This window comes from Camelina sativa, chromosome 2 (assembly GCF_000633955.1).
Source record: "Camelina sativa cultivar DH55 chromosome 2, Cs, whole genome shotgun sequence".
NCBI classification, from domain to species: Eukaryota; Viridiplantae; Streptophyta; class Magnoliopsida; order Brassicales; family Brassicaceae; genus Camelina; species Camelina sativa.
The window spans coordinates 25,556,083-25,571,285 of NC_025686.1; the positions used below are offsets into that span (position 1 = coordinate 25,556,083).

Genomic DNA, 15,203 nt, shown 5'->3' on the forward strand with positions numbered 1-15,203 from the left:
TTTCTTGATCAGGCCATTTGAATCAGAAGCATACCTGGCACTAGTAGGGAAGGTACATCCTGTATAACCTGTGAAAACAAAAACGCAGAACAATGTTTAAGATATTTGATTATTATCCACAAACTTGGACTATAAATAGAGTCTTTATTATGTATTTGGCGTATCCATTTTGTCTCAGAATCTTCAATACAAATAGTGACAAAAACAAAAGCCTCCAACTTTCTGTAACTATCAATAATTTGAACACCACATGAATCCTAACAATCACTCCAAAAAAGCAAGTTTCTTTTATCATTGGGCTCCCCCTGGTTCTAATTAAAACACATTGAATACCAAAATGAGGATATGGTTGAGAGAGACTAACTGGGATCGGAGGTGGTGGGAGTGGCAGTGCCTTTAAAATCACAAGTGCCAGAAGATTGACCCTTCTTTTGGAAGAAGCTATTGACTGCATAGCTGCAATGGGACCTAACATTGTCAGGGTTGAAGCAAGACTGTTTTGGTTTAATAGGATTACAATCTGCTCCATTTCCACAGGCATAGTCTAGGGTTGACTGTAGAACTGTATCACTCAGTCCTGTTTTACACACACACCATGAGGCACCTACAGAGACCACCAAGAAAGCCAAACAAACATTAGAAGTGATGAAAAAATATATAGATAACTGCATCTTCTTGGTTATGTAATGTGAAACCAACAAGATTTGGGGAAATCTTGAAATCACCATTAAAAAATCAAGAAAACAAGCAGATCAGATTAACTTAGCAAGATTTCTATTAATAGTTTGTGAACTTTTCCCAAGCAAAAAACATATTTCAATCCATAAGAAAAAAGGAAAGGAAGATTAAAAATGAGTTGAGCAGAGGACAAATCTTGTTTCTTACTTTTTCTCATTCTTAAAATTAAATTTTAATCAAGGAAATAGCAGGAAGATAAGAGAAGTAACAGTAACAATGATATACTTCATACTTTGTTGAAAATAATGGTAATTTTTTTTTAGTCTGTCTAGCAATGGCAGAACACTCAGGAACAGTAAAACCCTTAAGTGCTACAAGAACCTTTTTTCAGACCAGAACCAAAAAGGCTTAAGAGTGAAAAAGAGATAAGACTATTAAGCAAAGAAATCTGAAGTAAGAGTGGAAAGTTCTTACTAGAATGTCCGGCCATGGCTAGAAGGAGAAGTGAAAGCACCAGAGCAGCCATAGATGCGTTCAGACAAAATGTCACTGTTATCTTTCTAGAGAGAGGATGAGAAAAGGATGGAGATAGTAGAGATCTCTAGAGCAAGAAAGAAGAAGAAGAAGAAGAGAAAAAAGAACAGAGAGAGAGAGAGAGAGAGAGAGAGAGAGCAAGTAGCTAGAGAGGGGGGTGAGGTGAGAGTGGCTACTTGTTCTGTGTCTTCTTGTCTCTTCTCAAAACCCTTTTTGAGTGCTTTTTTATTTTTTATACATCATTAAAGAACTTAGCTCGTGTAGACTTTTTTGTACGTATATTTGATATTTAAATTAAAGAGATATCGTATTTATTATTCGGTATTAAATAATTTTATACAGTATGTACTTAAAACTGAAAAAGCCATATTTTGTGTTTGTAGGCGGTGAAAAAAGCTGAATTTCATAAAATCTTCTTGTTCATGCTGGGGTTATGATGTGATAATAATTTGTTCATTGTGTATTCTCCATGAAACTTTTTTTATAAAATCGACATAATCAAATTAATAATAGAGAAAACACAATAATATGTGCAGTGAAATGTTCAGAATTTTTGTCTTTTTAAAATTTAAATGGTCTTGTTTTGAAATTCAAAACTCTCTCTTACCTAAAAAAATAAGGAATAATTAACTCATGGCCCACATTGTTATGTCATAAAATCGTTAAAACGCTATCGCTTTTATTGAACCGGTATATTATTAGCGGGTCGGTTCACGGGTCCTAACTCCTAACGAAACTGTTCTTCAAGTATCGAAGCGACGGCGTTTTTTAAAACGTGAGCGATCGTCTTCTTCCTCGGCGAGCCGACCAGAGGTGAAATAAAAAACACAGAGGAGAAGAAGAAGAAGAAGAAGCCTAAACGACGCAATCACAGGGTTTTTTGTCATGTTGGTTCAGATTCCTCGCTTGACAAGCTCTCTCAGAGAGCCATTCGATATCGATCAGGCTTACCTTCGCCGCAAAACTATACTCCAAACTCTTAATAAGCCTCGCAGGTCGAGCTTTTCCCCCGAATTCCTGAATTTCACACTTCTTTTGAACTGATTCCACTCGTTTAGTAGGGTTTTTAGCTAATTTCTCTTGATTGTGTTTGGTTTTGCATTGAATTTGGTAGTTCGTATAGTCTGGTGATCACATTGTATTTGGAAGTTTAATACTTGATTTGAATTGAACCGGTGTGTTTACGATTTCAGCTCTGGGAATCGTCTTGATGAATCTGACCTTGCTAGGAGGATAGTTCATCAATGGGAAGGAGGTAATTTTCTGATTATATATATCTGGTTGTTTCTGTAAAGGGAATACGAGGTGGCGTTGTGTGTAAATTAATTGGAATTGGTGTGACAGCTTCTCCAGAAGTGCGACAAGCATACAAACAGTTTACTGGAGCTGTGGTGGAGTTGATTGATCGGGAAGTTCCATCTGATGAGTTCCGTGAGGTTGCTTTTGCTGCTTACCGTCTGTTTGGCAAGCCAGTGGAGGAGGACAGTGATATCGATGATAATAAAACCATTGCCGAAAAGAAGTAAGTATTAATGTATTTATCAACCATGATAAGGCAAGATATTCGAATATTACTTTATGCAAGTAGCCAAGCTTTTCTAAATTTTTAGGGTGTTCAGTGGTGATTGAGGTTTGCTTATATTCAACAGGTTAGAGTTGCAAAATCTTGTCGGTCATGCTGTATCAGATGCTAATGTTAAAAACGTGGCCTCCTTAGCTCGGGCACTTTACTCAATACAGCCTACGCATCAGTCTGAGGAATACACTAACGAAGTTGATGGAGGAGCTGAGTTTGGTGCCGACCTTGTTTTCAATCTACCAGCTCGTTTTCTGGTGGAGGATGTTGACGAAAAAGGATTTCAAGATGTGGAAAGCAATGACACTTGTGCGTCATTTTCTGAAGGATGGAGTGATGTCAGCAACATGACAAAGAATCTAAGTGCAGGAAAATTCGATTTAAGTTGGCTAAGAGATGCATGTGGACAAATGGTTAGAGAAACCAATTCACAACTTTCCCGTGAAGAACTGGCTATGGCTATATGCAGGTTTCTGGATTCCGATAAACCTGGTGAGGAGGTATGTTACTTTCGGACCTACAATACCTGTTCCTGGAACATCATATTTTCCAATGAAAGTAGATGATAAATACTTTTTCTGCAGATAGCTGGGGATCTGCTGGATCTTGTTGGAGATAGCGCATTTGAGACTGTTCAAGACCTTATTATGGTAAGGCCTTAGCTTGGTATATTGCTCGTTCATCTGAAGTCTGTGGTTTCCCACTTTATGCCTGATTTGCTTTAGATTCTACGCTCTTGCAGTATGGTATGCTCTTCTCGTGGGTTACCATTATGTTTAAGGGCCTCAACTATGTTTATATTTTTTTGGGTGAAATAATGATCTTGTAAACCGATTTTTATGGTGTATGTGTCTGTGTGCGCGCCTATGTATAGTAAAAAGGCTGTTACTTAGGTATATACTAAAGTTATATTCTGCTTTCAAGTTTTTAAGAAATGTGAATGGTGTCTGACTTGTTTATTCCTTTTTCAGCATCGGAAAGAGATTGTTGATGCTATTCATCATGGTCAAATGGTTCTCAAATCTGACAAAACAGCTTCAAACGCCCAATCTCGGATGCCAACCTATGGCACACAGGTACGGCTATTTGTGTGAGGCGTTTCCTTGTGATGTTGGGTACAATTCTTTTTCTTTGGCCACAATAATGATTGCACTCAGCCACCTTTCAGGTTACTGTCCAAACAGAGTCTGCAAAGCAAATTGAAAAACTTCGGCGTAAAGAGGAAAAGAAAAACAAACGAAATGCTGAGCTTGGTTTAGAGAGTGAACTATCAGAGGCCAATTTTTCTTCTTTACTTGAGGCAAGTGAAAAGAAGACTGCATTTGAGGATTTGATCGGTTCTGGAGAAGCGAATTCTCTTGCATTGGCCCTTCCTCAAGGTACTGTAAGGAAGCACTTAAAAGGATATGAGGAAGTCTTTATCCCGCCAACCCCTACTGCACAAATGAAACCTGGCGAGAAGCTGGTACGTCTCATCCATATCCAGTGGCAGATGAAAATTTCTTAAATTGACATTTTTTTCATGCCGAAAAGTTATCGTCAAGTATTTTCTCCACACATTTTACTGCTTTTTCTGATATGGATGGCATTGTAGTTTTTTCTGCCAGATTGCATGCATCTAACTATACATTCTTACATGTTTCTAGATTGAGATAAAAGAGTTAGATGACTTCGCTCAAGCTGCTTTTCATGGTTACAAGTCCTTAAACCGTATTCAGAGTCGCATATTTCAGACAGTTTACCACACCAATGAGAATATATTGGTGAGTCATATGAATAACTTATGTCCATACCGAACGATAACGCCAGTTACTTAGTCAAGCATAACCATATTCTGCACTATGTAGGTCTGTGCTCCAACAGGAGCTGGTAAAACGAATATAGCTATGATTTCTGTTCTACATGAGGTAAGTTTTCAATTTCCTGGTTGATATATTGTAGAAAAGGTGATTTATGTTGTAGAAAAGGTAATTTATTGTTATAATCACACTAATTTATTTCATATTTTACTCATAGATATTTTTGAAATGATCTTGCAGATCAAACAACACTTCAGGGATGGATACTTGCACAAAAACGAGTTTAAGATTGTTTATGTAGCTCCTATGAAGGTAAAAAACAGTTTAATATAATCTTATGGATGACTTTTTTGTAAAATTTTTATGTTACTATTTTGTTCTTTGTAGGCTTTAGCGGCAGAGGTCACGTCAGCATTTAGCCGTCGTCTGGCTCCATTAAATATGGTTGTGAAGGAGCTTACAGGGGATATGCAACTCACGAAGACTGAACTTGAAGAGACTCAGGTTTCATTTTAACTGTGCTTAAGTTTCTTGTGGAGACATTTAGGGACCGATATTTACCTGTTTATTTATCAAATGTGAATCAGATGATAGTGACAACACCAGAGAAATGGGATGTCATTACTCGCAAAAGCAGTGACATGTCATTGTCAATGCTAGTAAAACTATTGATCATTGATGAAGTGCATCTTCTGAATGATGACAGAGGTGCAGTGATAGAGGCCCTAGTTGCTCGGACCCTCCGTCAGGTAATGTCTTGGCCGTGAAAATTAGTTTTCCTAAAGTAAGTTGTAATTGCACTCCTTATGTTGCAGCAGGTTAACATCTGGCTGACTTTTGCTTTGTTTGTCAGGTGGAGTCAACACAGACAATGATAAGAATTGTAGGCCTGTCAGCCACTTTACCTAGCTACCTACAGGTCTTTACAACATGATTTATATCTCTGTCACGATGTTTTACTTCACATATCCTATTTAGTCTCAGGAAATTAGGGTCGGTCAAAAAATTTAACCTTTTTGTGGGGTGGATTCCAGGTTGCTCAGTTTCTACGAGTGAATCCAGACACGGGCCTCTTCTATTTTGATTCGAGTTATCGCCCAGTTCCCTTAGCTCAACAGTACATAGGCATCACTGAGCATAACTTTGCTGCTAGAAACGTATTGTTAAACGAGATATGCTACAAAAAGGTCTCTATCTCGAGGAAAGACTCTTTGTTATTTATGTGAAAATGGAAAAGTCACTTATCAGCCTGGTAATGCTTTCATGTTAGGTTGTTGATTCAATTAAACAAGGTCATCAAGCGATGATTTTTGTTCATTCCCGAAAAGACACTTCAAAAACAGCTGAGAAACTGGTACATGATATTTTACCTTTTTATATTCAGCTTCTACTTTTTACCTGATGTGTTCAAAACGCATGCATTTGTGATTGTGGGTTTCCTGAAATCTTAAATATTGTGTATGAAGATGATCTCGCTGAAAATATGGTTTTTTCAAAGGATTTCAGAATTCCAGATCTAGAAGTACATGACTTTAATTTTTTCAATTTGGCAGGTTGATCTTGCCCGGCAATATGAAAATCTGGATTTGTTCGTTAATGAGACTCATCCTCAATTTCAACTGATGAAGGTAAAAAAAAATGGAGTATACATCATCTATTTAACGTGATTGTTGGTGTTAATGTCTCAGGAGTGTTTTTGATGTATCTCAGAAAGACGTTATGAAGTCCAGAAATAAGGATGTTGTCAAATTCTTTGAAGCTGGCTTCGGAATTCATCATGCTGGGATGTTGCGATCTGATAGAACACTTACGGAGAGGCTGTTTTCTGATGGTCTCTTAAAGGTACAAAACATTTTTGTCTGCTTGCTCTTTACTATCTAAATACTTATATTCCTGAACTTGTTTTGGTCATACAGGTGCTTGTTTGCACTGCAACTCTTGCGTGGGGTGTTAATCTGCCTGCACACACAGTCGTAATTAAGGTATGCTTATGTGGTGGTTTTTTGTATAGCCGAAGTTCACTCTAATCTGTGGAAAGAGAATTTTCTCTTTTGGGAGATCAACAAGTGGTCTTCTTACATGCAACTATCACAGTACTTTATAGCTCAATATGTTTGGTTGATTTCCAGGGAACTCAATTGTATGATGCCAAGGCTGGTGGGTGGAAAGACTTGGGAATGCTTGATGTCATGCAGGTAAAGGAAAAGTACTTCTTTAGAAAAGGGTATGAGATTGTTATATCTTTGGTATAAATGTATCATGCTATTATATGCATTTAGATCTTTGGAAGGGCTGGGAGACCACAGTTTGATAAGAGTGGTGAGGGAATTATCATCACATCCCATGACAAGCTAGCATACTATCTCCGGCTGCTGACGAGTCAGCTTCCCATAGAAAGTCAGGTATTTGGACAGAAACCTAAAAGTGGTTCGGTCTGTCATCTTAGTGCAGAAACCTTCATTTGTAGTTTGATCTCTCAATATCTTTGGCCAGAAGGTGAAGCTTCGTTGTATTTCTTATTTGCAGTTCATAAGCTCCTTGAAAGATAATTTGAACGCAGAAGTGGTTTTGGGAACTGTGACTAATGTAAAGGAAGCCTGTGCTTGGCTTGGATATACATATTTGTCAATTCGGATGAAGTTAAATCCTTTGGCTTATGGCGTTGGATGGGACGAGGTGCGTTATTCTTTGCATTTTGGTGTTTAATATTTGAAACTTTATGTTTTGTAAGCTCTAGTGGTGTTCATGGAGATCTTAGTTCTAGATTTTGTTTGTGTCAGTGTGTTTTTGAATCACATCATAGTATGACACTCCTGATGGGATTGTGCTCCAATTATATATGTGCCTAAAACCATTCTGACAGTTCTACTCTCACAGATAATTGCCGATCCTTCTTTATCGCTGAAGCAACGAGCCCTTGTGGCTGATGCTGCACGTTCACTGGACAAAGCTAAGATGATGAGGTTCGACGAGAAAAGTGGAAATTTTTACTGTACCGAGCTTGGACGGGTTGCAAGTCACTTCTATATTCAATATTCTAGTGTTGAAACATACAACGAAATGTTGAAGCGGCACATGAATGAAAGCGAGGTTTGTTATAATCATTCTGTTTTTTGTATATTTTCCTTGTTCTTTGCTGTGTAACTAAACTTTTTCCATTACTTACTGATTTCAAATTCTCTGGTATAGATAATTGATATGGTTGCCCATTCTTCTGAATTTGACAATATTGTGGTAAGAGAGGAAGAGCAGAATGAGCTTGAGACTCTTGCACGCTCTTGCTGTCCTTTAGAAGTTAAGGGAGGACCTTCTAACAAACATGGAAAAATCTCAATTCTTATTCAGGTGATTGTTTGTCACTATCATTGCAATATTATACCTATGACTATGAGATGAAATGGATGGTTAATATTGTGTTCTGATATACTGACCTTATGATCTACAGTTGTACATATCCCGTGGATCAATTGATGCCTTTTCTCTGGTCTCTGATGCTTCATACATTAGTGCTAGTTTAGCACGTATAATGCGTGCTCTGTTTGAGATATGCTTGCGCAAAGGCTGGTGTGAGATGACTTTATTTATGTTGGAATACTGCAAGGCAGTTGATCGTCAACTATGGCCCCATCAGCATCCTCTTCGGCAATTCGATAGGGAACTACCTTTTGATGTAAGCTTCTGAATGCTATTTTTACTTGTGAATTGTGATATGTAGTAATTTTCTCTAATTCATCTCAAATGATCAGACATTAAGAAAACTTGAAGAGCGAGGGGCTGACTTAGACCGTCTGTATGAGATGGAGGAAAAAGACATTGGAGCGTTGATTCGTTACAACCCTGGGGGAAGGGTATATACATCTTAAATCACTAAGTTAATGCATATATATGGGGGAAAAAAAAGAGTACTGACATTTTGTGGCTCTCTCCTTCAATTCAGTTGGTCAAGCAGCATCTAGGATATTTTCCTTCAATTCAGTTGGAAGCTACTGTTAGTCCAATTACACGCACTGTATTGAAGGTAGCTAATGAACATATTCTTCAATAATTTATAATTTTTCACATGAAAACTTATCTAATATCATCTATTTTGTTGCCATTTTCAGGTGGATTTGCTTATAACTCCAGATTTCATATGGAAGGATCGTTTTCATGGTGCTGCTCTTCGTTGGTGGATTCTCATTGAGGTACTAATATATAACTCCCGTTAAGACATATATGTTGCATTGGCAAAGAATGAGCTGTTTGTACGATTTAGTATCTCATCTTATAGCACTACCGACCACTAGGAATAGACAATATTCTCTGTTGGCAGTGTTGATATATTTCCATAGTAACGCTTTTCTTGTGCTATTTCTTCAACAGGACACAGAGAATGATTATATCTACCACTCAGATCTTTTCACACTAACGAAGCGGATGGCTAGAGGGGAACCGCAGAAGCTTTCTTTTACTGTGCCGATATTTGAACCACATCCACCTCAATACTATGTTCATGCGGTTTCTGATTCTTGGTTGCATGCAGAATCTTTCTTCACAATCTCTTTCCACAATCTTACACTACCAGAGGTATATTTCTTCTTGAGGTTGCTGTTTCAGAAATAGTTACAAGATCATTTCTACGCTTAATTAATCTGTAAGGTAATCCTAATATTCTTCTTCATTCAGGCACGAACGTCTCACACAGAGCTTTTAGACTTAAAGCCTCTCCCTGTGACTTCTCTTGGGAATAGATTATATGAATCGCTTTACAAATTTTCGCATTTTAATCCAATACAGACTCAGGTTTGAGCATATTTCCCCTGTTGCTTTCCTAATTTTTGTCATAAATGTTTTTCTTCATCACTCTTGTTTTAATTAACCAAAAATTTGATCGTTTGGTGCTGCAGATTTTTCATGTGTTATATCACACAGACAACAATGTTCTTGTAGGAGCTCCAACTGGAAGTGGGAAAACTATATCTGCTGAACTTGCAATGTTGCGTCTCTTCAGTACCCAGCCTGATATGAAGGTATGAGTTGTCAGTCTCCTAACGCTTGCCAATTATTTAGTTCCAAACTTCCAGTTAACTTTTCTGTTTATTGTACATGATTATGGTTCTGCTGAATTACCGGCCTTTTACTGAATCTATCTATTGAAATGAAGATATGAATCTCTAAAATTATACCAAATCATGGATTAGTTTCCAGTGTTCTATTATGTTACTGAAGATGCCTAAATTTTTGTGGCATCCAGGTTGTTTACATAGCACCACTGAAGGCTATTGTTCGAGAAAGGATGAATGATTGGAAAAAGCATCTTGTTGCTCCACTTGGAAAAGAAATGGTATGCGGGCATTGCCTCGGAGCATCAATACATTTTGCAGACTTCCATGATTGCTGTGTATTTTGGCTACCAAATGTTATTCCTAACACTTGCACTTCGACAGGTTGAAATGACTGGAGATTACACTCCAGATTTAGTAGCTCTCTTGTCCGCAGATATCATCATATCTACCCCTGAAAAATGGGATGGCATTAGTCGTAATTGGCATACTCGAAGTTATGTCAAAAAGGTAATTATTTTGTTAATAGATTGCTGTATTGGCTTGCCTTGTTTGTGAACTGTACTTATGATGTTCTGGTGATATAGGTCGGCCTTGTTATTTTGGATGAGATTCACTTGCTTGGAGCCGACAGAGGACCCATACTTGAGGTAGAAGCTTAGAAACGATTATACCCATGTCTAAGTTCTTATGCTAAGCTCCATCCATTGGTTAGAAGTTTCCAGTTATATCATGAGACCTGTAATATAGCTATAGAGTTGGTGAAGAGCTGATACCTTTTCGGCAACAGGTTTTTTCGTAGTTCTGTGTTCCAAGCTATTTATTTTCGATCTACATTTTGTTTCCAGGTTATTGTGTCTAGGATGAGATATATATCATCACAGACAGAGCGCTCCGTCCGGTTTGTTGGTCTTTCGACAGCTCTGGCAAATGCAGGGTTTGTTTTTTCACTTCCATGTCTCTTTGAATATGCTCTTTTCTATGTATTTTCTTTGAGTATGCTTATTGTGTGATATGTTAGTGAAGGACTTTCAGTTTTAGTCTTATTTATTCTCAATTCTTTTTGTAGCCGTTTCCCTGAATTACAGTTCCAAGATATGAAAACTGTTAATTTAACTTATTCTGTCAAGTTCTGTGTGCTGAAATCTTCTGGTTGTAGCATTTGATTTCTTGGGCCAGCGTAAGTTAGATTTGACTTGATGGTCACTTTTCATACAGTGATTTGGCTGACTGGTTGGGTGTCGGGGAGATCGGACTTTTCAATTTTAAACCAAGCGTCAGGCCTGTACCAATTGAAGTTCATATTCAGGTAAGGTTGCAAACAGTTAATACATTACTTAAACAAAAACTGTATGTACGTCTCCAACACTGTATTTGACTATCAAAAATTTAAGTCTCTTGTGCTGTTTAATTACCATTTTCGGTGGGTGGTTGAAAGCTATGCGAGGAAACCGTACAAGCATGAGATTTCCAGTATTAACCTTGTTTTTTGCTTTCAGGGTTATCCTGGAAAGTACTACTGCCCAAGGATGAATAGCATGAACAAGCCAGCATATGCAGCCATATGTACCCATTCACCTACAAAACCTGTTCTTATTTTTGTTTCATCTCGTAGACAGACAAGGCTTACCGCACTGGATCTAATTCAGGCATGATTTATCATCAAATTCAGATACCAAATCATCTTTTGACTATATTACTCTAATTTTTATCTTCTTTTCCTATGAAATGAAGTTTGCTGCCTCCGACGAACATCCCCGGCAATTTCTGAGTGTGTCAGAGGAAGACTTGCAGATGGTCCTCTCACAGATAACTGACCAGAACCTTCGACATACATTGCAATTTGGCATCGGATTGCATCATGCAGGTTTAAACGACCACGATAGATCTGCAGTAGAAGAGCTTTTCACGAACAACAAGATTCAGGCAATTTCATCAACATATGCTCTCTCCTGCCTTTACCGTATCCATGGTTACATTTTTACATTATGATTGATGATGGATTCCATGCTTCCTTTACAGGTTTTGGTCTCAACAAGTACCTTGGCATGGGGAGTGAACCTACCAGCTCACTTAGTTATTATAAAGGTAAAATAAGGTCCTCTGCTATTATAATGTTTGGGATCACCTTCTTAGATTTTCTCCGCTAATGCATTATCTATTCTCTTTAATACTGTGTTTTTGGCAATGTTTCTTATCAGGGAACGGAATATTTTGACGGGAAAACCAAAAGATATGTTGACTTCCCTCTTACTGAGATCTTGCAAATGATGGGACGTGCAGGGCGTCCGCAATTCGACCAACATGGGAAAGCGGTCATTCTTGTACATGAACCTAAAAAGAGTTTTTACAAAAAGGTCGAGCTCAATTGGAATTATTTGCCAATTTTTAGTATCCTTTGCAACAATTTACCTTAAAGATATCATATTTTACTCTGCATGCAGTTCTTGTACGAACCATTCCCCGTAGAAAGTAGCTTGAAAGAGAAGCTGCACGATCACTTCAACGCAGAAATAGTATCTGGAACAATAGGCAACAAAGAAGATGCAGTGCATTATCTTACATGGACGTATTTGTTCCGTAGACTGGTAAATATGCTTCAGTTCTATCAAAAAGCGAGATTTAACTTGAAAAATTGATCCTGGTTCCGTGAGATATTGTGCTAAATCCATAATCAGTTCAAAACACGGACTTGGAAACTCTCCACAGAGTTTGGCACCTGCAGCCAGATTCTCTTTTTACTTTCAGATTTTTCTGTTAATGACGCAATGTGGTATTGATGTAACAGATGGCTAATCCTGCTTACTATGGGCTAGAAGGTACTCAAGACGAAACAGTCTGTTCCTACTTATCAAGGTAAAAATCAAAGTTATTACATGAAGAAGATTTCTCTTCCTAGAACCATTGTAACGTTGGTATATGTGGGCTACTTTTTTGTGTAGATTGGTGCAGAACACATTTGATGATCTTGAAGACAGTGGATGCCTCAAAGTAAATGAAAATAGTGTGGAGCCTATGATGCTGGGTACAATAGCGTCACAGTATTACCTTTGCTACATGACCGTGTCTATGTTTGGCTCTAATATAGGTTCTGACACATCGCTTGAGGTAAGAATTTGATCCAACATATGAGATCTTGATTATTCTTTTTTGTTTTTCTTTGACTTCTAACCACTGCCCTTTAGGCATTTTTGCATATCTTGGCTGGTGCTTCTGAGTATGATGAACTTCCTGTGCGGCACAATGAGGTCTGTTTCACGGTCTACACTGTTTTACTTGACGAATATATGGTTTATCTTTAAAAGTATTTTCAGTGATATGCTGTCTAAAATTTCCGTCTTTATCCCCTTTGGTTCCTTAGGAAAATTACAACAAAACACTGTCAGATAAAGTTCGGTATCCCGTGGATAATAACCATCTAGATGATCCTCATGTCAAAGCGAATCTGCTCTTCCAGGTGTGTACTTTTTCACACTATTTTGCACTGATGGATGAAACAAAATCCAAACTGACTGAGTCTATGATTGAATCACATAATTCATGATTGTTACTGTCTTTTTAATGCATGTCATCCAATGAGCAGGCACATTTTTCTCAGTTGGCACTCCCAATCAGTGATTATAACACGGATTTAAAGTCAGTACTGGATCAAAGCATTCGGATCCTCCAGGCCATGATTGATATCTGCGCAAACAGTGGATGGCTCTCAAGCTCGCTGACGTGTATGCGCCTTTTGCAAATGGTCATGCAGGTAATAGTCCTGAAAATTACTACTCTTAGCTTGTTCCATTTCTTCGGAAGCAGGACCAGTACACATCGTTTTACTTTTGCAGAGGAGAACGCTTTTACATAATCCAGTTCTCTGTTTAATTATAGGGTATGTGGTCCGATCAAGATTCGTCATTATGGATGATCCCATGCATGAATGATGATCTTCTAGGATCTCTGACCGCAAGAGGAATTCACACGCTGCATCAGCTATTAGAGATTCCAAAGGAAACTCTACAAAGTGTAACCGGAAACTTCCCTGCATCAAGATTATCTCAGGTACCCACATATTAGCCACAACTGTTTCTTTCTGCATCCAATACTTTTCACTCATGGAGTCACAAACTATTCTCTACACTCTTTGGTCTTAATTAGGATCTCCAACGATTTCCACGGATCCGAATGAATGTGAGACTCCAGAAGAAGGATTCTGATGGCAAAAAAATGCCTTCAATGCTGGAAATCAGAATTGAGAAGATATCAAAGAGGAATAGCTCAAGGGCGTTGGCCCCTCGATTCCCAAAGGTTTCACTAAAGACTTTAACCACAGACTAGTTTGAGCTCGAAACAAAAATGTATTGGAATTCGTCACATTTATATTGGGTTACAGGTGAAAGACGAAGCCTGGTGGTTGGTTCTTGGTGATACTTCAACTTCTGAGCTCTTTGCTGTGAAGAGGGTTTCGTTCACTGGTCGCCTGACGACACGTATGGAGTTACCTCCCAATATATCCTCTTTCCAGGTAGAACTTTCTTCTTGCTTTCTCTAACTTAAATCATTTTTTCTTACACTTCTGCATATATTATTGCTGAATTTTTCGTATTTCTTTTTGGTCAGAATACGAAACTCATCTTGGTTTCGGATTGTTATTTGGGGTTTGAGCAAGAACACTCCATTGAACAACCAGCACGGCGCTGAAGAGCCATTAGATGATAAACTGTATCATTGTACTAACCCAATGTTTTTTATGGAATTTCTTTTAATATTGTACAAATTTTAAGTATTACTGTTTTCTTTTTCTTGTTAATGTAAACACCAAATTTTACATGTTAGATATTTTTTTTGGGCTACATAATAATAAATCAAGAGTCCAATTTGGACACACAGTGGATGTTAATCTTAGGGAGGAACTAAAAGGAGTTTTGGGAATAACAAATTTGGGTGGGATGAGCTCCTATTTAGGTATCCCGGAGAGTTTGGGTGGCTCTAAGACGAAAATTTTTTCGTCTGTCCAGGATAAGTTGCAAGCACGGGCTAGTGGATGGCCTGCTCGGTTGCTATCAAGAGGGGGTAAGGAGGTGATGATTAAGTCAGTAGCGACGGCGGTTCCAACCTTTGTGATGTCGTGTTTCCGTATTCCAAAGACGATAACTAGGAAGCTAACCAGTGCCATCTCGAATTTTTGGTGGAGTTCCTCGGGGCAATCAAGGGGCCTCCATTGGATAGCTTGGGATAGGCTGTGTTGTAGCAAAGATAAAGGAGGCTTGGGGTTTAGGTGTTTGGACGATTTTAACACGGCTCTGCTGGCGAAACAGCTTTGGCGGCTGATTTCTGTTCCGGATTGTCTCTTTGCACGGGTATTTAAAGGCCGCTATTATCGGCATTCTGATCCTTTGGATCCAATTAAGTCTTATTCCCCATCTTATAGATGGCGGAGTATAGTCTCTGCTCGCTCTCTGGTTAATAAAGGACTGATTACACGGGTAGGATCTGGTGCTTCCATCTCGGTATGGACAGACCCATGGATTCCTGCTCAACTCCCGAGACCAGCACTGAGTACGGGGTCACCTGCTGACCCTTTGCTCC

General features: G+C 38.4%; 2 protein-coding genes across 3 annotated transcripts in view; one reads left to right on the plus strand and one right to left on the minus strand.

Moving 5' to 3' along the window:
- LOC104738513 (PLASMODESMATA CALLOSE-BINDING PROTEIN 1) overlaps positions 1–1,408 on the minus strand; it is a 3,011-nt gene extending 1,603 nt beyond the window's left edge. The window contains exons 1-3 of one of the 2 annotated variants that reach the window (XM_010458681.2): positions 1,153–1,406; positions 365–604; positions 35–68 (exon numbers count right to left, since the gene is read on the minus strand). In XM_010458681.2, coding sequence (XP_010456983.1) covers positions 35–68; positions 365–604; positions 1,153–1,204 — 326 coding nt within the window. In that variant the 5' untranslated portion in view covers positions 1,205–1,406. Of the gene's footprint in view, positions 1–34; positions 69–364; positions 605–1,152 lie in introns of both variants that reach the window. The other variant, XM_010458687.2, reaches the window with a different exon arrangement.
- LOC104738528 (DExH-box ATP-dependent RNA helicase DExH14-like) lies at positions 1,926–14,501 on the plus strand. Its single transcript, XM_010458693.1, has 49 exons — positions 1,926–2,207; positions 2,406–2,467; positions 2,557–2,734; positions 2,862–3,288; positions 3,373–3,438; positions 3,760–3,864; positions 3,957–4,253; positions 4,435–4,551; positions 4,636–4,695; positions 4,828–4,899; positions 4,975–5,091; positions 5,175–5,336; positions 5,441–5,506; positions 5,622–5,774; positions 5,858–5,941; positions 6,141–6,215; positions 6,298–6,429; positions 6,504–6,569; positions 6,717–6,782; positions 6,867–6,989; positions 7,114–7,263; positions 7,465–7,677; positions 7,777–7,932; positions 8,033–8,257; positions 8,334–8,435; positions 8,525–8,605; positions 8,691–8,771; positions 8,950–9,153; positions 9,253–9,369; positions 9,474–9,596; positions 9,821–9,910; positions 10,014–10,139; positions 10,217–10,279; positions 10,478–10,566; positions 10,848–10,938; positions 11,129–11,278; positions 11,364–11,555; positions 11,652–11,717; positions 11,831–11,986; positions 12,074–12,217; positions 12,418–12,485; positions 12,572–12,737; positions 12,815–12,877; positions 12,991–13,086; positions 13,213–13,380; positions 13,506–13,676; positions 13,773–13,922; positions 14,008–14,139; positions 14,235–14,501. Exons 1-49 carry the CDS (start codon positions 2,098–2,100, stop codon positions 14,313–14,315), a joined length of 6,252 nt encoding a protein of 2,083 aa, XP_010456995.1. The 5' UTR covers positions 1,926–2,097; the 3' UTR covers positions 14,316–14,501.